Source organism: Sminthopsis crassicaudata, chromosome 3 (genome assembly GCF_048593235.1).
Source record: "Sminthopsis crassicaudata isolate SCR6 chromosome 3, ASM4859323v1, whole genome shotgun sequence".
NCBI classification, from domain to species: Eukaryota; Metazoa; Chordata; class Mammalia; order Dasyuromorphia; family Dasyuridae; genus Sminthopsis; species Sminthopsis crassicaudata.
In genome coordinates, this window is record NC_133619.1 from 41,834,679 (window position 1) to 41,860,413 (window position 25,735).

At 37.2% G+C, this 25,735-nt stretch overlaps 1 protein-coding gene across 2 annotated transcripts in view; it reads right to left on the bottom strand.

The window, feature by feature from the left end:
- Positions 1-25,421, bottom strand: part of TSC22D2 (TSC22 domain family member 2) — a 47,501-nt gene extending 22,080 nt beyond the window's left edge. Inside the window, exons 1-2 of one of the 2 annotated variants that reach the window (XM_074298343.1) lie at positions 23,959-25,421; positions 12,502-12,573 (exon numbers count right to left, since the gene is read on the bottom strand). In XM_074298343.1, coding sequence (XP_074154444.1) covers positions 12,502-12,573; positions 23,959-25,277 — 1,391 coding nt within the window. In that variant the 5' untranslated portion in view covers positions 25,278-25,421. The remainder of the gene's footprint in view (positions 1-12,501; positions 12,574-23,958) is intronic. The other variant, XM_074298345.1, reaches the window with a different exon arrangement.
- Positions 25,422-25,735: the final 314 nt, after the last annotated feature.

Consider the following 25,735-nt stretch of genomic DNA (forward strand, 5'->3'; position numbering starts at 1 on the left):
TCACAACTTTTAAACTTTCGGCTTTCGATCATTATTATGTCACATTCCTCCTCCGATGCTGAACTCTAAAAAAAATTCTAGCAAAGAGTTTAAGTAAATAAATGTTTTCATCAAATAGCTTTAAAATATTTTATATAGCAATGCTTTTATGTTTTTAACATGATTACACAACTGACATTTTTAAACTTATTTTTTAAAATGTAAAAATAATTTCATATTTGACCTGGAAACAATTCAGAATTTCAACATGGACCTAGAACACTAGTTAGTAGATATGCAAGTAGAAACCAAACTGTTCCAAAAGTTCTAGGTTCATAATCCTGATACTATTCATTAGATGCAATGCAGTTAATTGGCCATAGCCAGCTCTATAGCCCAGTAAAAAAGGCATATGAGTTCTATAATGGGTGAACTGGACAATAGCACAAACTTGTTTTCAATTCACAATGATCATTAAGATAGGCAAAATGAGTACTATGTGAACTATATATTATAGTCCATTCCATTTATATGAGCACACCATAGCTACCTTTTTTTTTTTTTTTAAAGAAAGCTTAATGGTGAGACAAAGAAAATAGATCTCTAATTCTGATATTTTGATTTAGATTTCAAAGTTATTTCTTTGGTGTAGGTACACTCCACTAAGGTAGCTCACAAGCCTTCTTTGCTTTAAATGGTCTTGTTGAAGCATGTATTAACTAAAATCCAATGTCTATCATTTAGTGGCCAATCTTCTAGTGATAAACCTGGCTAAAATCAATAAAGCTATTCCTACTATGTTCAGGCCAGACCATGGATGGACTTGTACCTGACGCCATTCTCTGTGCTGGTAGGACCTGCCAGAGCTTGCACTCTTCCATTAGCATAGATAGCCTTGAAGATTGCAGTCACCTCCAGGCTATGATGAATTACAGGAGGCCTTTAGGAGAGGGGTCTTTATATGAGGAATATGAAAAAAACAAACAAACATTAAATGCTTTAATGCATATCTTCCATCATTTACATAATTTAAAATCTCATAGCTATAGGCACACGTTTACACTGTGTATTAGGTAGTGTCATTACCAAGTGAGGTGTTTTAGAGATGCTTTAATAAGGGAAATTAATTTAAGTGAAACATCTTTTTTTAAAGTTACTTTTAAAAACAGCATCTTCAACAGGACATTTTCTCTACAATTCTTGAAGGATCCAACAATAAGTTTCCCATCAAGTCACATTTAATTTTGATTGCAAATAATGTATGTGTATAGAAAACCCATTAAAATTTGCAGGCTTTTATAATTTAGGTTGAAAATTGACAGCAGTCAATGATACTAGAATGCATTAACATGGAGGATAGGGGCAGTTAAAGAGAAAGCACTTTTTAAAATGTAATACAAGAATTACTGAATTTGGGTATAAAGTAATAACTAACTACTGTAAAAAAAAAAAAAAAAGGGACTTTGTAGTCAGGTCAGAGATCTCAAATACTGGGATACTTGTATTATGTAGATTTTAACTGGGAACTGGATTTTTCTATTACATATCTGTTGTAAAAGATGGCTCTGACAAGAAGAAATCTCCCAGAACAATACTTAGGAGTCTATTTACTTTACCACCTAAAAATAGCTTTTTTTTCAATGTAATCTCATAACACATCTGAGTTCAATGAATAAATTTAAACAAGTATACAATTTTACTCTGCCCTCTAACAAAGCAAAGTCAAGTAATGTGGTCACCTGGTGAAGGCAAAAATCCATAACCTGATGTGGATATAATTCTAAATTGTGTTCTGTGTTGCGGTACCAACATCCTCCCGTATCCCTGAAGAGAGACTATCTCAAAGTCTGTTTGCTACAAACCAAAATTATGTCCTAGAGAAAAAAGCTTATTGTCATATATTCATATGTGGAACAAGTCCCATGAGGTACAGAACCCAGCCATATTCACAAAGGTGATCTCACACATTCTGAAACATGTTTAATGCTGGTAATTTGCTTGTCAGCAGGGCTTTGATGAACTGGTCATCTAAAAAAGGGCAGACTGGCTGACCCTTTGCTAAAAGGCCCCTCAACAAAGAAAAGCATTGTTTTGTAAATGCTTAGGAAGCCTATGGAAGGCAAACAGAACAGAATAGCCTTGTAAAGCAAATTCAGTGATTCTGTGTATTGGGGGGAGGAGGGGAGGGCTATGATTGATTCTAATACACCAGTGAAATGGGCCTTATGTATGTCTAGATAAATTTAAAGTTAAATGTATATAAGATTATTTGAAAATATTACTTTCCTGGTGGGTGCTTTGAAATTAGTTTTAATATATGTATACTTAATATTCCTTTTTGACAATAATATAGCAAGTCCTCAATTTTTTGGAAGTTGAGAGTGAAACTAAGTGCTTAAGAATGGTGCATTATAATAAACTGAAAATTAAAGAAGTTCAACCCTCAGTTTACAAAAATTTCTACTAACAATAACTTTCTGACTATAACACTAAGATCAGGATATTGCAGTTTTGCAAGGTCATCATCAGAATATATCCTGGAAATTAATTTTATTGGTGCATCTTTTCACATTGATCAGAAAGATTTCAAGCTACAATTTCACTAGTATATTTTTAAAAGGAGGTGGGGAGTTCATTAAACTTAATACCAAGTAGGGTAGGTAAGACTGTTTCTTGACTATTATTTGTGCTAGCTGGGGTCCTATTTTAACCAAGATTTCACAATAAAGAGGGCTGAGTTTACCTTACCTTAGAAATTAATTTCTTCAAAGTTAAGATTTAAAATTTTCAGCTACCATTAAAATAAAACAATATTGTCGTTCAGTAGTTTTTCAGTTGTGTCCGACTCTTAGCAAACTTGATAATATCAATGATACTGTCTGCCATTCCTTTAATGGCTCATTTTATAGATGACAAAACTGAGGCAGGGTGAAGTAACTTGCCCAGCGTCACACAGCTAATTAATATCTGAGGCCAGATTTGAATCCCGAAAGATAAGTCTCCTGGACTCTTAGGCTAGTATTCTATCCAGTGAGTCACATAGCTGACCTCTTCCCACATAATAAACATGTCCCCTCTGATTAAACTCTGGCTGCTTGGGTACTTTTTTTTTTTTTTTTTTTAAAGAGAAACTGTTAATTTATCATCAAGTACAAGTGCTTTAAATTTTTTATAGTTTATATCTTTTATTCAGTTAGTCTGAAGTAGTAAGGTTTACTGTACTGGAAAGGGAAAAAGGATCGCTACTTTCTCCCCCTTTATGTTTATCCAAAATGATCTCTAATATCTAGATAAAAATGAGAAAGAATTCCCAAACAAGCTTTTGATAATGAACTTCCCCCCCCAAGACAGATCACTGGAAAAATTGAACACTTAAGGTTTCAATTTATGTAAAGACATATTTTCAGTTGAAATGCACACAAAATATTAATAGGGAGAAGCAATTAAAAGAAATTCTCACATATCCAAGTGAGATCTATGCTTTTAAGATGGCACTCAGGTGGCATAAGATTGATTTTTCCACAATTATCTTAATACCTGCTGGAGGACTATTACCTCTTCCTTTACTCCCCCCAATTTTTTTTTTTTAAAATAAACTTATATAAGTACTTTCACAAAAGGTAAAAGCCACAATCAGACTGAAAAAGATTTTAATTCTATTATGATTTTAGGAATGCCTATCAATATATTTGGACTCTATTGCTGAGTAAAGATGATTCTTGTAAAAGGAAATCTTAAGTGGTGAGTTTTGAGTGTATTTCACTCATTGGCCAGGGTTCGAAGGCCTGGTTATCATAAGCCCTTATATATTTAAGATTGAAGAAAAGTCACTCTGAAGCCTTACCAGGGACATAGCTTCCCTTACCATTTGTGGACACAGCAAAATCATTCCCTATCTCTAAATAATTTAGACTCATGCCTTTTAGTCCTTTACTATAAAATTTCAATAATATTTATCCTGTGCCAAAAATAAAATAGAAACCCACTGGAATTTCTGGAGGCAGTTGTCTTTTAAGAAACATAGTAGTCAATTAATTACAAAGAAATTCTGAGCGCTGAAAACTTTTAGTAGTTGGGAATTAAACTAGTCTGACATAAATTGCTTGTTTCTTGAGGTTATTTAAATTCCACAATCACGGATTTCTGTTTATCTGCATTAAGCATTTAGCTAACAGATATGGCTTAGATCTACTAAGTCCTGCACTGATTCACAAATGAGTTGCAACTTGATTTGCAGGATTCTAAGGACTGGATAAATATTCAGAAAACGAGAATGTTAAGAACATCAATCATTGTAAGTCAATATTTACCATTTTAAATATTCAGTTCCCACTCTTGCTCCCCAAACTTTTTGTCCCTCCCTCAAAATGAGGCATGGACTTCTTTCCTTTCTAAATAATGCCTTTTTTGGTTACCGATTTTTAGCAGCAGTGGTCTTGAACTGAGAGCAACTCAATAAGTGTGATGTTTAAATTACAGGATTGGAACAAGAAAGTAAGAATATCTATGACGTTTCAGCTAGTTCAGGCTGTGGTTTAGAAAATACAAATTTGGTCCCAGTCTCAAAGTGACGTGTGAGGGATTTGGGTTTTGCTTTTGTTTTAGGTTCAGGTTCAGGTTAATTTTGGTTTCTGCTTCCTGGTCCACATTTTTTTTTTTTTTTTTTTTTTTTTTTTGCTGAGGCAATTGGGGTTAAGTGACTTGCCCAGGGTCACAGTTAGGAGGCATTAAGTGTCAGATTTGAACTGACTTCAGGGCTGATGCTTTATCCACTGCACCACCTCACTGCCCCGAAATATTAAATATTCTCATATGTTCATATTAAGTGAACATAAGTTTGGGTTTCATTCCAATGTTAGTTTTAAAAGATTCAACATCCCTGAAATTAACACAGTGGGACAGGGAGAGTGCTGTTTGTATTTGGTTCACAGCTTTGGTCAAATTCCTATTTTAAGGCTATTTGCAACTGGTCCCTACCTTTTCAGCTCTGAGGAAAAATCTTTATTATTGGAGACACTATGCTCTCCAGAAAATACACCTACCAGTTATCACCTTCCTATGAAGTCCCTGGATCACTGATGTTTATTTCAAGATGTTTAGAGTTATCAACAGCCAGTTTATGTCTCACATAGGACATATCTAGGTCCTCCTGACTGGCTGGCAATTGTCAATAGAGTCATCACAATGCTAATTCTTAAGACAGAGAGGATTGTGGAGGAGGGGGAGAATAAGTCCCTATTACTGGAACTATTAATTGTTTGCAAATAATCTTACTTGTTCCTCACAACTATGGGATATGGGTGATATACTGATTTTACACATGAGGAAAGTGAGGCAAACCGAGGTAAAGTGATAGGCCCAGGGTCACACAGCTTGTAAAGGTGTCTGAGGAACAGATCTGAATTCAGGTCTTCTAAAGTTCAGGCCCACAGATTTATCCACTGTGCCACTACCTCAAGAATACAGACTATATAGAAATAAGAAAAAGATTTAAAGATGCTAAAAAGCCTAATTTGAGTGTGGTGTGGCTATGATATTCTGGTTTTAAAAGTAATCTTAATCCTTCCTAGGATCCTCAAAGCAACAGAATGACTTCGAGTGTTATAGCAAATCTACTCAAAGGCATCCATAAATTGCCAGTCACAACCAGATGGTAATTACTACACAAAACACAATGAAATATAAGGATACCTTGGCTTAATATTATTAGTTCCACCAAAAAAAAAAAAAAAAAAAAAAAGGTGCCATATAGGAGTAGTTGTCTCTGATTTGGAATTATGTGGATAGATGCAAAGCTGCCTCCTCCTCCCAGGTGGTGAACAAACTAAGACATTGTGGAAAGGAATTGGGTAATCAAACAATTACTAGGGGGACTAAGGGGAGGAGGAAATGTGATCAAGTCTTGAGGTCTCTGCAGTAGTGAAGCTAAATTGATGGAGGTCTGGATTAGGGTAGTACTTATTTGATTGAAAAGAGGATGAAGGTAATATGGGGAGAGGAGGGGAAGAGTCACATATTCTTTATCATATAGCCTATGAATCTGCCTGAGCCTATCACCTTCACCCTAAGATTCAGCAGCATTCCCTGTAAGGAATCTGTCAGACCACTAAGGTCCATAATCCTTATTTACAGATAAACAGGTAGAAAGAGAGTAAGTTATTTGCCTGAGATCAAGTGTTTAGAAAAAAGCCCTCAGATTTCAGAGTCTATCCTTTTTCCCCTCCCCAAATCTTTGTCTTAAATTGCCTTACTACTACTTTTAGAAATTAAAACAACCAACTATTGATCCAGTCAATCCTAGTGGACATCCCCCTTTTGTTCCAGGTTACTCATGCTATACCTCATTAACTCGGTTAACCTCAAAAGTGTTTTTGGGTGGGAGTATGAACTGGTCCAGCCAACCTGGAAATCAACTTAAAACTGTCCCCCCTCCCCCAAAAAACTAAAAAGTCATGCCATACCCTTTGACCCAGCAATACTATTACTAAGAAGGCCCCCATATGTACAAAACTATATATAGCACTTCTTTTTGTGATAGTAAAGAATTAAAAACTAAGAGAATGACCATTAACTGGGGAATGGTTTATGATTATGACAGAAAAGCTGAATGGGATTGATTTCAGACAAACCTGGAAAGACTTGTTTGAACTTATGCAAAATGAAAAATGAACAGAACCAGAATAAAATTTTATATAATTACAGCAGTATTTTAAACATCAATACTGAAAGACTTAGCAACTTTATTCAATACAATGACCAAATTTCATGATGAAAATGAATGATGAAAGGTGCTACCCACCTACAGATAGAAAATAGAAAATTTCACAGGAGGTGGAAGTCAGGTTAATTTAGTTAATGCAGTTTGCGTGACTGTATTATGGGAGTTTTGTTTTTCCTAGCCTTCTCCACAGGTGGGGAGGAGGAGAGAAAATTCAAAACTGAAGAAATAGAACTGCATTTTTAGAACAGCTCAACTAGTACTGAAAAAGGAGCTTGACATACACAGAGGGAAAAAAGAATTTCAGAATGGCAATCTGACTAGCTGATTGCAAATTCGAAGTTCTTTATTCTTTTATTTGCATGCCAGCTTCCAATAATCAAAGTCACAGAGTTGGGATATGGGATATTATTAAAATGGATGTATAGTTTAAAAAAATAAAACAAAATAAAATTTGTCTTTCATCAAACATCTTATTAGGACGTTCGATGAGTGTTCTAATGGAAGAGTTTTTATTCTGTTTTACTAATTCTCAGTGACCTTTCTTAGCCTGTTTGGAATTTCAAATACTGGGACTATGATTAAACTAGTATTATTTTTATTTTTAAATTACGATAGTGGCAAGACCTTTTAGATTAAAATAAAAAAATCTGAAAGATCTGACATGATTTTTTTCCAATATCAAGCCTTAAAAAAAAAAAAAATTCCCTTCAGATGACAGGTTAATCTTTATAAAATTCTGTGCTGGGGATCAAAGCTCTTCACTCAATCTTTGCTGCCTCAACACATGCTACTAGACAAAGAGGCAGAAACAGACACGTAGAGGAAGAGTCAAGTATTGTCACAACTTCTCTGGGCCTCATTAGTTTTGGAATGGATGAGTTTCAAGGTCCAACATCTATGATTCCTCAAATATGCTGCAATTTCCTTCCTTTGTTTAAACTGTTTACTGTGTTCCTAAAACACCCCTGCCTCCATTCTGCTGTTGAATTAGTACTTTTCCTTTAAAATCCAGTTCCATTCCCCATATATTAAAAAAAAAAAAAAACAAAACCAAACAAACAAACAAACAAAAAAACAAACCCAAAGATTTACTTGCCGATTTCTCTCCTTCCAACCTTTGCTCCAGATCGTTTAAAATGTTGCTGTGTATCACTCTACTAGGATGAAAGCTGCCTGAGGTCAGGGATTATGCCTCCTCATATGCTTGGCTGGGTAGGCATTTAACTATTGAATTAAAAAATACACTCACAATTGATTTAAAGACATCTCTTAAAAAGAGATTTCTCTCTCACATGTCAGACCACCAGCCTGTTAAAGCTAGAAGGGAACTTACTATGGCACAAAAATAAATTTACAAAATTTACTTTTCAATTTTGCTATTTTCCAGAGATACTTAAAATTAACACCCAACCATTTCCTAAGCAAAGTACTTAACTGATTTGACATAAGCTTTCTAGTTTAACTTAGTATTGAGGAACACACTAAGTGAAAGACACTAATTGAATGCAATTTTGGCTGTTAAAAATGCCAAGAACATGAAACAATGTCAAATAATATTACCACCTTCAGTAAGCTTTATCGATCTCCAGGTCCTAAGAGATTGGTGTTTGTCATTAAAATTACCACCAATAAATGGTATCTTTAGAAAAACAGTGTTAAGAAAATGTTCTAAAAGGTGGCATCCTATATGACTAACCCAGCATTTGGCTTAATGTGGAATGTCATCATTCCTTTCCCTTAATTTCAACAATAGCAAAAATGATTAGATAGTGTTTTAATTGCCTACACTGTGCAAGGCATTGAGCACTGTGGGTAAAATTTAGTATGTAAACAAGTATTCTCCTGCTTTACAAGTATTTAAGAGCATTTTGGAAAATTAGATAAATACTTTATCATCCAAGTTCTAGTTAGTTCTCACTTTTAGTCAAAACTACCTAATAGTTTGGCCCCTTTAGTCATTACCAATAGTCTCTACTAAAGGTAATATTTCTTTCTAATAACATTTGCTTCAATTGGGATATATAATGTACATGCATATGTACAACAGATGACTAACCCCTTGATTACTACACTGGGGGTTTAATATGTGCTAGTGAGTGCCAAAGGCAAGTTCAAGCAGCTGGTACTCATAAGACAAATTGCCTATTCCTTCTTGATGTTGAAGAATCAGGTATTCCAACATATGGAGACTAGCCAGCAGATTAATTCATGGCTAATGTTGAAAGAATACTTAAAAGAATATTTAATAACATGTTTCAATTTATCATCTAAAATAATAAATACAAATGAATCAAAACCCACCATTAACACCATAGCATTGAATTTTACAAAATTTAAGTTTTGCATAAGATTTAATATAAAATTTGTAATATACCCACTGAAGTCTTGTTTTGATGCTTCATTTTGATATATAAGTATCCTATACCAGTTAACACAAATTAATGTTTAAAAAGTGGCAAATTTTTCAAACACAGAAACTCACTATGGCAAAGTTGTGACCTGACAGTAAGGAAGCACGATATAACCACAGGCAGAAGCATTAAAGTTTAAGGTTACTACTATCCTTATCTATGCTACTCTTTAAATATATACTCCAGGGAATGGTGAAACAAGCAACCTACTATCTGTTATTTCTGAATTTCCTCAAGAGAAGCATTAACAACCCTTTGTTAATGAGGCTAAATAATTCTAATTTTCCTGAGGTATTCTTACAATTTAACTATGATCTTTTGGACCTTTAATTTAAGCTGCCCATCTGGTGGTTTAGAAAAAAACAAGTTTCTTCTTGTTCACAGTACAAGCTTACATTGGGTTTTACCTGCTAAGGTAAATGGGGTTTTTTGTTCCCTTATGATATTAGAAGTTTAAATTAATTCTGGAACATAAAGCAAGGCTAAGGTTGCATCTTGAATATCTTTCATATAACTTAAAGGGCAGACATAGAAAATCCAATCAAATATTGCTAAGAAATTAATAGGCTTATGTATTACTGAGACTTAACGTTTCCAAGGATGATAATCTCCTAGAGTGAACAACCCTATTAGTTATTTACTATTACAGATGACCTAGAACCACTATAATGCACAGTCTCAGACCTTTAGTCAGAAAGACTCATCTTCCTGAAGCCTACCCTCAGACTCTTACTAGATATGTGACCCTGGGCAAGCCACTTAACCCTGTTTGCCTCATCTGTAAAATGAGCTGGAGAAGGAAATAACAAAATTTTGGCAGTGTTTCTGCCCAAATGCAGTCAAAGAGTAGGCCAGGGCTAAAAAAATGACTGGACAACAAGCAATTTAGCATTTGATTAGAAAAGTAACAGCCTCACCTAGTCTCTTTTCAGGTGAAAGGCCTTTCCAAGGATTTGAATCAAGGAGAAAGAACAGATTTAACAAATGAAAATGAGAGGTTCAGCAAAACAGAAAGGTACAATGAATGGGTTTAAAGCTGCTTTCTTGGAACCCTTGGAAATGGGATGAGGGCATAGCTCTGGAAGAGCAGTAGACAGAGGTATTATAAGAGATGCCTGGCAGAAGACCACAAGAAGCCTTAACTTGGGCTTTTTAGGTATGCTTTAACACAGAAGAAACATAGGAAGCCATCAGAAAATGTCAAAAAAGGTGCCTCTGGTGGATAGGTGGTGGGTGGGGTGGGGTTTGAATTCTGGTAATTTGCTTGAGTTATTAAAGATGAGATATCAATGGAGCAAAGTCTAGTTTTTAAAAGATGTTCCCAGCTTGAGCTGGGTTTGATTTCTTAGACTGAATAAAGTCATTTTACAAGATCATAATCCTATCTCAATATTAATATGAAAAATTGACAGAAGAGAATCTGGGAAGAAAATTCATTTCTCAGATTTACTAAGGTCAAAACAGAGGAAAGAGAACAATCAAACTTCTGTCAATTTGTATTTATCTAATAGAATACTTTTTCCTGATAGCACAGAACATTCTAATAGTTCACTTAAGATTTTAAATATTTAAAATGTGATAAAAATAGTTAACTAAAAATCTGGATATGACAAGCTGAAAAATCAAAGCTATGGAGGAACAAGGTGACATAGGTAGAAGAACCCAGAAATGACAGGCAGGTCAGAAACATGACTATAACCTTATAAAGAAATTAGGTCTTTGTTATTAGAGCCAAAGTTCATTTTTTAAAATGAGACTAACTTTTTTAAGAGTAGAATTTTTTAAATCAGCTGTTTTACCAAGACTTAGAGCAGGATGGACCTCAGAAAAATCTAATCTAGACTTTCATTATAGAGCTGAGGAAACGAGGCCCAACCAACTTGCCCAAGGTCACATGGCTAGTAAGTACCAGAAGAGTGAGTGGAACCCAGGTTTCATTCACGTCACATCTAATCAGAAGCATTACATATCTACTTCTAAAAAGTGTACTTAATGAAATTTTAAAAATAAAATCTTTAAAGATTTGCAATAACCCCTCCCAATTTGATCCATGCTTACTATTTTTTAAATCTAAGCCTTAAAAGACAAAAAACTTGGCAAAAAATGCAGTAACAGAATTTAAATTATGAGAACTTCCTAATTTACATTTCATACATATATGCTATAAGAATTAAATCACTAAAACAAAGGATTCTATATAACATTGAGTTATGAGATCATCTGTTACAGCTTTAAGAATAATGGTCTTTCCAGTCTGAACACTATTACTCAATTCACCAGTTTTTACATACAAAATACTGGAAAAATACTGGACAGCTTTAAAAAAGCAAAACGAGAAACACACACACACACACACACCACACACACCACTCACAAACAAATCAAGCCAAATAATTGAAACCAAGATGGCAAAAGCTATGTCATATTTTGTAGGCGCACATAGCATCTAATGTGATGGGCACACACTCTTATCTAAGGTCTTCTCTGATGAAAGAGATGGTTCTGAATCCAAATTATATCAGAATTCACACAAATGTGGTTGTTGCCAGGCACACCTTAAAAAAATTCATTAAAGCTTTGTGCAAGTTTTGAAAAGATCATTTGCCCTCAACCTCTTGTAATTAAACATGTGAAGCTAGTCAATATTCAGCAACAAACACAGCAGACACCCCCCCACTCAGTGTTAAAGCAGAGATAAAGATAAGCATCTTTTGCCATAAAAGGAATTCACTACTTCATTCCACATTAAGAAGAAAAAATTTGAAAAGAAATCCAAAACCTATCACATTCCTGTGAGAAAGCAGTTGGCTGCAGGTTACAAATTAGTAATGCATTTCTAGTGATTTTTCAGCATCACATTTGATAATTAATGTTAAGAGTTTCTCGCCATAAATAGCTCTGACTATTTTTGATACTTTTGTCTTATTACATCTCAAATTTCTCAATTGAAATGTTTTGCGGTAAGCCACTTTATGATAAAGTCTTATGACAACTTCTTAGTGCAATAAACTGATACAAAAGAGAAACAAACTTTTATGTTAACTCTTTATATTTGGTGTAGGATAGCTTTACAAAAATTTCCCAAGAAATGAATAGATTAATTTGCAAATTCACTTAATGCAGTGGAAGAGAAAATTCCTGAGCACAAATAGAATTTACATGGTATATAATTTGACAGTTAAAAAAATAATCAAATTTTATTTAGATGATTTAATTTTGTTTTGATGTCCTCTATGCCATTCTAACCACCATGTGAGTAATTAAGTTCCCCTCCCAGTTCAAATAAATTACACAATTATGACCACGTGTAATGACGAGAAACTAGCAGAGTGCAAAGCAGTTCATGCATACAATTTTGCATGTATGCATTCCATACTTAAGCATTCATACCTATCCCAGAGGGTCTTTGATTCCTGTAACTTGTTCAAATGGAACGCTTGGTAGAAAGCAGTTGAAGGATTCCTGTGAGATCCAAGAATCAAATGTAAATGATGTTGAGAATGTACACAAATCACTTTTAAAACATAAAGAAGGAATTTAGGCATGTAATTGCTTTCTTTTTTTTTTTTTAATCACAGTTGCTTGCTTGAAAACTGGCTATAAAATTTTAAATAAAAACTAGCTAACTTTAACCTGACTTTTCACCATTAATATCTCCGCCGGATCATTATTTCACAAATGAACAACTAAGATAGAATTCTGACTATTATTATTATAGAAACCAATTCACAATTTAGTCAACAGTCTACATATTAACACTACCTATTCTGGTTTGAAGAAAACTGGATTGAAAAACAGACATCAGGGGTATTTCCCAAATCTATGGCCATTTGGCAGACTGATGAGTGTCTTAGTATAGTCTATATATCTAAATATGCATGCTAAACATAATATCTGACATATTTAAAAATAACTGCTTTAGTTTCTTTTGTTAAAAGTATATCTTGATTGTTAATGTGCAAGCTGGTGATGATAAAATTCCTTTTTTCAGAATCTATCCAAGTACCTGGGTCCCTGAAAAAAGCGCTCTCAGGACTGTTTAGTATTCACTTAGCACAGTTGTCTTTCTTCCCCCTCTCTACCTTAGGTCACTGACACTGAATCCCAAGAATCATCTTAAATACACTGAAATCTGGTCTGAGAATGGTCCACCATTAGGAAACACACGTGTGTGCGTGCCCATACACACACACACACACACACACACACACACACACACACACACACACACACACTCCCAACCTCTCCCTATCCAAAAGGGTGCCCCTGAGAACCATGCTAAATTTGATTAATAACACCTCGTATCCTAAATAATAATATTACAATGAACACTGATATGGTACATAAAAGGATTACAATTAAGACACTTCTTCGGGCACCAAAACCAATCCCTAAGACAATTTTTCATCACTTACCCTTTCCATTTGTTACAAATGTTTATAAACATTCATTTCATCTATATAAAGAAGATAAATAGCAGATTCTTTGTGTTTAGTATAGCATCAGATTCAGTAACAACCTGACATGCAGATCAAAATGATTCTTTTATATAGAAAGTGTACAAATGCACAATGTGGGCATGGACGGAAATCTGAAGTATCCTTTTTTGTTTTAATTTCATAGATTCATGAGTGGGGTCCACCTTATAGCTTTAAGTGTTGTACCCCTTTAAAGAAGCCCAAGATAGCATCTCATAAGACTATCCCCAAAGTATTTTCTATACTAACTAATGCCCACTTTGAGAAATACTGACATCTTTCCCTCACATGGGAAATAAATGAAAAGTTGACATTTCAATAAACCTATTGACCCCCAGCATAGATTTTGATTAAAATTTGGTTTAGATACAAAACACTAATTATGAAGTCATGGTGTGTTGAAGTTTGGGGTTTTTTTCTCCATTGATATAGAGCACTGTTGATGAGGAAACTTCCTTATCATAGTAAATTAGTTAAAGCTTGCTCTGCAACTTAAAGAATTATGAGGGACACTGGCAAGTAGAAACACACTCAGAACATGAAGTTCTGATTCCACCTCAAGTTTAGTCCTAAGGAGTTCCCTATGGCCTCTTGTAATTTTATTTAATTTAAGTTATTTTATAAAAAACATTGACCTTTTTTATTAAGCTAGCTGACTGAAAAGATTGAGTCTTTGCTGATAGTTACCACTAGCACTGAGGCATTATCAATCCTTAGAGCTAGACTTGAAGTTTGGTAGCAGCCCAGAGTACAGAATAATCTCCCTGCCATACCTGTACCATGAAAAGAGGTGATTTCTTCTACTACCGTTAATAGCACCCCAGGGAAAAGAAGCCACTTAACCCTGATTGAGACAAAAGACCTGAAAGAATCAGTGATTTGCCAAGATGTAACATTAGCAGTTACTCATAGTATTAAAAACCTACTTTAGTCTTCTTAAATGAATTTTCTAACAGAACTTCTAAAAATCATTGCTAGGAAGGAAGCCTCTTATTTGGTTTTAAGGAATGTGTTGTTCCTAGACTTTTCAATAGAAGCATCAGTTTTTGACCTTTTAAAAGATTCTTTGGAAGAGGTCTATAATGATAGTTTAAAAAAACCCAACTATATATAAAAACACTAAACTCAACCCAGAACTTCTTAAATCTCAAAGCCAAATTTTACAAAAATGGAGTGGCTAAAGAATGTGCCTGAAAAACAGGATGTGAACTCCTTGAGGATAGGAAATTTTGTTTTATTTCTAATATCCCTACAACTTCACACATTAAGTGGACTCTTTCAATTCTTCAACTGGGGGGAAAAAGTCCCCAAAACTGTATTTTCTCTTAGAAAAATTTTAACATAATAAAAAGTATTTAACTTGAGAAATGAAATCATATTTATATGGATTTCCATACAGTTCAATATTTGAAATATTTGAAAAAGTAAAGAGGTTCTCAATTAAAACTGTACTTTAAGAAGTTGAATAAACATATTAACTGTTACTATACAGACAAGACTTCAGAACACAAGCACATTTAGTGTGGGGAAATATTATAGTCATAATGAAGAAAACCAAGCCATGATTCTACTAGCTATGTGGGTGTGAAAACTTCTATGTGGTATGGCAGATTTCATAGGAAAAAAACAGGAAAAAAAGCATCACAACTGTGACACATGGAGAAACCTATGTGATACTTCTTTTTTGAACCTTCAATAGAATAACACCTAAATTGAAGGGCTTACATTCCTTATAGAGATAAAAATAGAAACAATTGTCTCAAAATTTGATTTATATAAAGAGATTAAAGGAGTTATCTCTGAAGCCTAGCTAAACAAGAATTACAAGGAGAAAGGGGAAATGAAAGTTATTTATAAATGCTGAAAAAGGTCTGAACATCAAAGACTATTTTGCTTCAGAGTGGCAAAGTTTAAAAAATTAAAATGGAAGAAAATGGCATTACCAACAAGCATTTCAAGGCCATAAACAGCCTAATAAAGATACTAACAGGTGATCTGTTAAGAAAACAAACAATCTGAAGGAATTCTGGATTTGGTATAGCTTTGTTTAAATTCCCTTCCTCTCCTAAAGGAGGGTTTGAAACCAGTTTTGCAACAACCTATATCAGCCTTACCATCGAAAGCTTCTGTTCAACTTTCTTCAAAGTGTCAATAAAGGCTATTAAATATGCAGTTAAAAAAAGACTCTTCAAAAAACCAAAGTATTGTTTATTTTTATTATCTACATGTATTGGCACTTAATCAAAAATAGTTATTTTCTTAAAGACCATTTGGAGATTATTTTTGAAGATCAGTCTGTAAAACATTCATCTGTACCAGTTTACTACTCTCTGCATTCATGCCAATTACTGGATTCATGTCATTTCCAAGCCCCCAAAAGTGGCACAGCAGGAAGTGACTCAAAGCCCAGATAACATCACCTTTTTCTTTAGCAAAAGAATCTTTGTTGTAAAAGTAGCTGTGATATAGGGAGAAAAGAAAACCTCAACTGCATTAAAAAACAAAACAAAACAAAAAAACAAACAAACAAAAAAAAAAACCACAAAACAACACTCTGAAAGCTTAAAGTGAGAAAATGTGAATCAAATAAAGGCATTGGTAAGAAACTATTCACACAATTTCATCACCCAAAAGCTTATGTCTGTCTCTTTACTACTTTACAAAGTTCCTCCCTGGATTACAAATTAGAAAAATAAATGCATTTCTGAACACCTGAGGCAAATACTACTGCCAACATGCACCTGATAATTTCTTAAATTGCCCTCTTCCAAAAGGGCTGGTCCTTATACCTAAAAGAAGTTGGTGACTTCACTTTTTCTTCCATTTCCCCAAAGCAACTCACTTGGGGTGGTAAAAGCAAGCAAGATTTAACCCACCAATTAAGTTCATTTCTATTTTTTAATTTGAGGGATACAGCAGAAAACTCCCAAGGGCTAACACTAACAGACTATCAAGTCTATGGAAATTTAAGCACACATAGTTAAGAGACCCAAATAGGGTCAGTAGGGCAGTGGACATACCTCTCCCTACATCAGCACATCTTTTAAGGACCGAAAAAAGAGGTCCAGACTGAGCTATGAAAAATAGCAGGACACAAAAGACGGGAGCGCAGGCCAGACATCCTGGCCTTTCTCCCCAAACCCCAAGTAAGAAGGGTCCAATATTACCCTAAAGTCCAAAATCAGGAAGGAGACTGGAAAAATGAGTAAACAAAAAAAGAACCCACCATAAAAAACTCCTAGGTCCAAGTCCAATTTAAAGACTATATATATATAGTGGCTAAAAATACCAACAAATTTTGTCATTCCTGAATTCACTTAGAATAAAATGCATCATTTCTGTGTAACTGTACTTCTCTGAAGTAATACATTATGAGCAAAATTTTTGATACTTTAAGTAAGACTCAAGTCTAAAGAGTGCCTGTAGCAAATTTTTTTGTTTAACAAAGAGTAACTCATTTTCTGCTGGCCCACCCCATTACTATTTTACGGATTAGTACAGAGCAAGGAATTCTATTTATTTATTTAATCAATATCAACAATCTGTGTGGGTCTACAAAAGAAAAGCTACTTGGTGCGTCCTTATCTCTTCCTGTTCAAGATGAGATTATCAATTAAATTATTATTGGATAAAGAACTTGACAGTTCTTTATTAGAAGATACTATGTAAGATTTTAAAACTCTGAGAAGCATTGTAATGTACTTACAGATGAAAAACTCTTTGTTTCCAAGAGCTTGCCAAGTGTCTACAATGCATCTCCAGTAAGTGTAGCCTAGAATATTTATAAACCAGTTTTCATTTCAACAGTATCATGAAATGGTCTAATGACAAGTCAAAAGGAAAACAATCAAGTTTTCCACAAAGCCTCACTAAACTCAATCATTCTCCATTTTATGGCTCCAGATAATAACTCTAAAAACATTTTGGCTTTAGCTTTATCTTGTCTTGTTTGAACAAAAATAAGCTCTATGTGGGCAGGAAGCATGGCACATTTTTGTATGCTGCTAAGCACTGACACAAAATAAGTACTCCATAATTAGTGGGTGAATTGAAAAAGATATTGAAAAATCACCCTGACATCAAAAGGAGCTAAAAGTACCAAAATAACCTTCTACAACATGCTTTTTAAAACAAAGGTTGTTAGTCTTTTATTAGTTATCAACTCTTTTCATATAATGATCTGGAGATAGATCATTTCTCAAAATGCTTCCAAATGAATAAAATATATTAAGATTACAAAGGAATCGCTATTAAAATGTTTAAAAAAAAAAAAAAAAAACAACTCCTAAACTTCAAATTTTAAGAGAGCCAATTTACTAATTATTTCAAAAGGAAGTTGGACCTTTTATAGATGTTTTGGTAAGTTGATTAACACTCCCAATCCAGGAAGTTGTTTAGCTTATTAACCTTTGCTTAGGAAATTCCTTTCTTCATTAGACATATAAACTAGACTTGAGGGAATATTTAAAAATACATACTTGTCTTAAAAAGACAAATTACAAATAATCTTTCCCATGTATAAAGAAAATAGTTCCCCCAAGGACTTTTCTATAATAGTTTTATTTACTTAAGATTGATAAACTTGTGCTATTAATTTTTTTCCTAAAATAAGATAACTAAAATAGCCTTATTGATTGATGAATTAAGATTTTATCATTTGTTAATAAAACATCTGATTAGACATTTGCAATTTTTTTTAACCTTAATCTTGTTTAAGGCTACTGGTTTTATAATCTCATTGAGGTATGAGATTTGTTTAGGAAACAGGAATTATTAAAAACAGTACTTTTCGTTGGACTTGAAATCAGGAGGAAGCATGAGGTTGTACATTCTGCTTCTGTCATTTTCTAGCTGTGTTGTTTCCAAGGGCAGATCACATGCCTTCTCTAGGCCTCAGTAAGCTCATCTGTAAGATGAATGGTACTTTACTGATGCACCTACCTTTGTACCTAACTTCTCAAGAGTGGTTGGGAAGCTCTCACAATTCTACATCCAAACAAAAATGTAATTACTACTTAAAGCTATTGCAGAGAAATAATTACTGCAATACTTAATCTACCAAGTAGTTGTAAATTGTAATTTCCAGAAGAACAGGAAGAGCCCAAGAGTATATCTTCACAAAAAAGGAGACACACTAAAGTGGTCTCTGGCAGTAAATGCCAAGTTAAAAATTTCAGGCATGCTCTTTGAGAAGCTTTTAAAAGTAGGACCAACCACAGGAGAGGGACAGGATTTTAACCTGAGGATAGCAGTTGGGCACAACTTAGGAACTCAGCCACCTAACTTGAAGCTTCGAAGAAAATGATCTTGGTAAGCAACTGTCCTGATGTGGACAATGTGTCTTTAATGACCTGAAGAATCATTACAAATCTGAAGTGTGTATGCACAATAAAACACATCATAAAAGTTTTAGCAAAAGTTGCTTAAAAAGGAATTCATTGGATAGGGGCAAATGATAACTTTTGCCTTAGACTAGGCTTGAGATATGAAATTAGTGAATTCAAGGAATAATAAGTTAATATGTGCAACTCACTGGACTTCTTAGTCTTATTAAGGAGGCAACTTTGATTTGAATTGTTTCAGGCTGGCCTTGTCTGAATTATACAATACTAAAAATGTGAAAGGTAAATTGTACAGTTTTGCTAGGCAGATCTCCTCCAGTTCCCCTCAATCTTGAAAACAGTATCAACTATTCAAGCTTCTAAGAAGCTAGACAAAACCCCTAATTATTCATATAATTTTTTCAAAGTAAAAAAAAAAAAAATTCATTCTTCCTAGTGGAAGAACAATCATCAAAAAAGGAGCAACAAAAGGATGGAGCCAAAATTATTCCATTTAGAAGCTCATAAATAGATCCACTTGGCCAAATAAATGCAAGCAGTAACCAGTATCAGTGGAAAGTCTATGACTAAACCAAATATGACCAAAGCTACAAGGTCACTGTATTGCATGACAAATACAAAACCATCTTTTTTTTGTGACTACAAAACATACTTCTTTAATTCAATATCTTTTCTTCTGCCTCACTTTTAGGAAAATAAAAGTCAAGATTCATCAACCATTCAATCTATGAATCTCATTCATTTTAACAGCAATTTCTATCTGTAGCCCTTTGTGACTGAAAACTGACATAAATTAGGGTAGGCTTCATTCCAAAGGAACAAGTTCCAGACTAATTAAGTCCCTTCTTATTTAGTACTATGATTACCCAAAAATCCAGAAAGAACTAGCAACACCTGTAATCTCAGGATAAAACATGCAAATGATGTGCTACAAGAACTATTCAACAAACTCCTTTACAAAGATCTTGGAGTTACAGATGCATATTCCATTTGTATAAACAGATGCACACATACTTTAGATTTTAACTTTTTCTTAGTGTTCTACCCATTTAGGACCCAAGTTCTATAGAATTTAGGTTCTATTAAGCAAAGGAAGCATAATCCATTGCTTCAGCTTTCTTGTACTATTTGAACCTTAATTCTAGAAAGTTTTATTAATCACAGGAGAGGTACCACTCATGGCTCCCTAGAAAAGCTATGATCATTGATTTCATCTACTGACACCAATGGCAGAATGAACTTTTTTTTTTTTAAGAGGGGAGGCCGCTAAACCTATCAGAAATTCTATTCATACTGACATTTGGCTAATTATTTAGGAGCAGTAACTTGTAGTCTCAGAAGAAACAAGGTAAAGATATCTTTAGTGCTTGATAATAATCAGTTATAATTCAGGGTCATAGTTATATGTGTTAATACAAATAAACTATATAAGAGCAATGCTTCCATAATACCAAGAGATTTAAACATGCTGTTTCTCTTCTTACAAATTAGTATCCACTAAGATTTCTGTTCACTTCAGCTTTAGAAATTCTTACAGACTTCAAAGCAAAAAATAACTAGACAATCTCAATTCTATAGCAAACTTTTGCTGAATCTTTTTGCTTTTATGTTTTAATAAAAGGAATAAAATAAGTCACTAAACAATGGAGACCTAATTAAAATAGTAACATCTCTAAGCACAATTCATTTCTGATATGTGCCAGGATCCAAATCCTCAGTTTTAGAATTCATAATACCTGGCCAGTAGTTATTAGCACTCAATAAATAAAATCATTTAACAGAACTCAGGGATATGTGCCATAAAGGGATCCTTACAATCAGGTTTTCAACAGTCTTACTGCTGCAGTTGACAGTTCACAATTGCAGCCATTCATTAGAGTTCCTGGAATGTAGCTTCAAGAGTTCACATTGGTCAGCTATCTCTGGAAAAAGATCTGTACTGTGCTTCGTTTCCAATGGGTCAATTTAAGATTTTGTACCTCCCTCAACCCCTTTTGCAAAAAAAAAATAAAATAAAATAAAATAAAATAAAGAAAAAATATAATAATAAAGAAAAAGGAGTCTTTCAGAAGTTTAAGCAAAGTTTGCTAGCAACATCCACCCAACACTGTTCGTGAATTCTTAGATTATTTTCAAGCCACCATTATATAGCATTCTACATTTCCAAAGCTAGATTTTTTTTAACCAAAAGACTCCTTAAATTTTAGACAAGATCATAATTGTGGCATGTTTTACTAAAACTGCCAGAACCACCTCTTTTGCAGTATACATACTGAATCTACTTTACAAAATCTACTTAGTAAAAGATGTTAAATTTGATAAACTATAAAAAGACCTTCTAGATATACTGATAAACAATCATTTTATTATCTTGTACCTATTGGGTGTCAAAAGTTTAGTCATTCAAGTTCCTCTGAGTAGTATGATATTAGTGAATAAAAAAGGTCAGGCCTTGGACTCAGGACGACCCTTTTAAGCTATGTGACCACTGGTAATCATCTAATCTCAGTGCCCATAAGCAACACTATGTAAACAGGAGGGGAGCTATCAAACAGGGGAGGGAGTTTCCACACCAAGAGTACCCCACAACATTAAGAAATGATAGTAAAATGTGTTTAATGAAAATATTTTGTAGTAGGGACTTCATATGAAATTTGTTTTAGGTAAAGCTATCACCCCTCAAAATCACTTTACCTATTTCTTCCTCTCTTAAAATCCTTACTATTATTAAATGTTCCCCATACATCTTCAAGATTTTAATAGCTTAAATGTTATAGAAGCCACAAGAAAAAAAATTAAGATGCTATACCTTTCCACTGAAATTATTTACAAGGCTTCTTTCCCTACACTTATCCCATTTTTGATGTATAAGTTACAAATTATATTCCCTGCAATTTAAAAATTATAAATTCCCCATAAGGAAACCTCATTTTTCTCAAAAACTTTTTGCCAGAAATTAAAACTTGTAAACTCTCCTTTTTATTTTAAACCCCCCCCCCCATTCCCTTCTACTTTGAGGGAGGGAGTCAGTACTGAACCTACTTAATGGATTTATTCCTTCACCAGGGTAAATATGTTGGTACAAAGATAAAATAATCAAATGTGTTAGATTACAATTTTACTAAGTTTTTTTATACCACTACATTGAATTTGAAACTCAGGACTGAAATTTGGAATGCACATAATTCATAATTGTTTCAAGGAATACTAAGTGAAAATCTTTAGTGGAAAAAAAAGAACAAATGGCCAACTATACCTATGTATCAAAATTACTGGGTCTTCCTGTGTACATATATGTATTTGAAGACATTTCTATTGGTTTAAATGATAGTGACACTAATACAGTACCTTGGCCAACCATGAAGTACAATCCAGAAATACCTAAGGAGTTTATTTTTGCAATACTTCAAAGTTTTATAAGTATTCAATTTATCTGCTTATGAATTTTAAAAAATGTCTGATTAAAAAAAAATGTTTTAAGAAGATAAAGGGAAGAATAAGTGAGAAAAAGACTGTCCTCATTAAAGAATGACATCAAGAGTTATCTTACTCCTGTGTCTTTCTTTGCTTATTGACTCATTCAGAAAACTAAATTCTAGAGTATCATATAGCCTGCTAAATCAAAGGGGGCATAGAAGAGAGCAAAATGACAACTTCTTTTTTCAGTTGTGTACAAAAATTTTTTTTAATCCACCTGTCTCCTTTTGAGCAGAAGCAAACAGGTGCCAAAATGATCAAGCATCTCTCACAAAAAGGTGACTGGTTGGTGGCAACCCCAAAGGAATGCTGCCTGTTACACAGTACCACGAATTGTTACCAGGAAATTGAGTGCCCAAACCTGCATTTCCTTACCCTTGTGATTACAAAAAGGTTACTGATGTTCTTGGGGCTTAATTAATCAGTCCCTCCACTTTGTATTCAAACTTTACAGATAAAAATACTAAATAACACAGCTAAGTTGGGGGCAGATAATAACAGTCCCTAACAATGAAATTGAGACATTTTGCACAGCTATTGCAAGTCATTTTCAAAATATTTGGAATATAAAGGTGACCTTAGAAATAAATGGAAAACTCTTCATACTTAATGAAACTGTGCTGTTAGCAGAGGAAGTTGAAGACAACTGGATCGAGGGAAGTGGAAAGAAGGATGGGAAGGGGCTAAGAGGAAACACAGGGAAAGAAAGCTTAAAAAATTATAAAGCTCAATTTCGTGTTCCTCTACACACCACAATATCCTAGAGAAATCCTTTGGAAATGATTCAAGTGTCTGACAACATTTAAATTAACCTCTTAAATCAATGGGTACTTTAATGTCTTTTTCTGAGCCTCTAAATTACCTGCAATTTTCTAGGAGAATGAACAGCTTATTTTTGTAGTTTGTAACTATAATCCAATTTTTAAAAAGTAATTTATATAGATAGTATATCCAATTTTCATGCTGAATTCCCTCTAAACCTACTAAAAATGTTTAATATTCAACCAAACGGCAGCTATTAAACAATTAATGGGAGAGTATTAATTTTCAGTGAACCTCTTTTTAAAGCTTCCCTCAAAAAGGGCAAGGGGAGGTAACCACCTTTACAATTTAGCATTTATGTTCCTCCAAACTCAGAATCAGACACAGCTTTAAGAACAAAACAACAAAAAGCCTAAATCCTCCAATGCCCAGGTCATACCTTTTCCCCACAGCAGAAAAGGAGGAAAGAGGGGGAAGCCTCTTTTGAGCATCTTTCTATTTTAAGAATAAAAAATGTCATTGAAAAGATCAGGGGAAGCTTGTTTTGCTTCCAGAATCTAGGGACTGAGTTCTAGAAGTTCTTCGGAGCCCGGCAGCAGCAGAGACTCTCCCTGCCTCCCACCACCGCTCCCGTCCTAGTGACACTAAGCCTTACAACGGACACAGAGGCTCCTGCTCTTCCCCCGGAGCCGGGCGATGGCCAAGGCTCATTCCCAGACTCCGGGGGAAGAAGGGGCTGCTCCCCGCCCCCGCGGCACCCACGGGGAGAGGGAGGAAGGCCGGCATACCTGTCCTCGTCGCCATCCATCGGAATGGAGATCCCGAAGACCGTGCTGGCCAGGCTGTTCATCGGGGTGCCGGCCAGGGCGTCCGGGAGCGGCGCCTTCACCGGAGGCTTGCTTTCGGCGAGGAGAGAGAGCGGCGGTTGAGGTAGGGGTTCCGATTTCCTTCGGGTCTCGTCGGCCGGTCCGGCCAGGGGCGGGGGCTGAGTCTGAAACGCGCCCGGGAGGGCCTGGGCCAGGCTGGCCGGCCCGCTGGACGGGCCCTGTGCCGGGGGCCCGGCGGCACCGCGGCCGCCTCCGCTCACCTGGGGCTGGGTCAGGGGGACCGAAGCGGCGAGCGGGGTTCCGGCCTTGGGGGGCGGCGCGGCCGCTTCGGGGCCGCTGCCGGAGGCCGGGGGCTGCAGGGCCGCCACGTGCGGCCCGTAGTCGGGCTGGCCCGGCTGCGGGGGCCCGGCGGGCTGGCCGTAGGCGGCGAAGGGCTGCGGCGGGGTCCCGGCCGCCGCGGGGGGCTGCACCTGCTGCGAGCCCTTGCCGTTGGCGGCCGCGGGGTAGAGCGGGGCCGGGCTCGGGGAAGCCAAATGCTGCGCTGGGGGCGCGGGCGGAGGGTGGCCCTTGTCGGCCGGCAGCGCCGCCGAGCCGTCCCCGCCGGGGTCCGAGCTCTGCGTGGTCGGCGCGGCCGAGACCACCACCGAGCCGCTCGTGGCGCCCAGGCCGCTGTCCCGCTCGGCGCCGGGCTCGAAGGCGGAGGCACTGTGCCGGATGCAGTCTCCGGTCCTGGCGAGCACGCCGCCGTCCGAGTCTCGGTCGTAATACTCCATGCACGTCCAGCGGCCGCGGCGGTACGGCTCGCCCGAGCCGTGGTCCAGCTTGATGACCCGAAAGCGCGAACTGCAGGTGGCGGGGGTCTGTGCCCCGGCGCCACTCACCAGCCCAGCGGCCGACGCGGACGCGTGGGGGGCGCCCGGTGGGGGGCCGGCCGCGTTCCGGGGATTAACAGCCGCGCCCCCGCTGGCGGGCCCCCCCCCGGCCGCAGCCGCAGCGGCCAACTGCCCGTCCAGGAGAAGGTTGGGCGAAACGGTGCCGGGGGTCTCGGCATCGCCCACGTTGTTGAGGGTCTCCTCGGACGAGCTGCGCTCACACACCTCCTCCGGGCCGTAGTCGGTGGTTCGAGAGACGTCGAAGATTTCGGACGACACGTCTTCGGTGTGGGACTCGTCCGGGTCGTCCAGGCTCTCCGTGTCCTCCGTGATACTGCTCGCCACCTGCGCCGTGGTGACACTGGTGATCTGGAAGCAGCTCTTCTTCTTGGCCGGCATCTTGGACATGGTCGGGGCTCCGACTGCCGAGACCGGCGCGGGCGGGGATCCGGGGGGAGGGGCGGTCAGGGGCACAGTCGGGCCGAGCCGGGGGCCGGACACATCCCCTCCCGGACGGCGCTGTCCCCCGGAGCGGATCGAGCGCGCCCGGGGCTGCTCGCTCCGCCCGCCTCCCGGGTGCCGCCGCTGAGGGTCCGGGCCGCTCCGCGGGCCCCGGGGCGAGGGCGGAGGGCTGGGCGGCGCCGGACTCGGCGGTCGGGAGGCCGCGAACGGCTCTAGCTGGAGCCCCGCAGGGCCATGCCGGCCCGCAGGCCTGCAGCCGGGGCGGGCGGCGGGCTGGCCGGGCCGAGGCCCCGCCTGGCTGGCGTTCGGGGCGGCCGGGCCTCGCCTCGCTGAGCCGCTCCGGGGCGCGGGCGCGGGCCCGGGCGGCGGCTGCGCTGGCGGCGGCGGCGGCGGTGGCCGCTCGG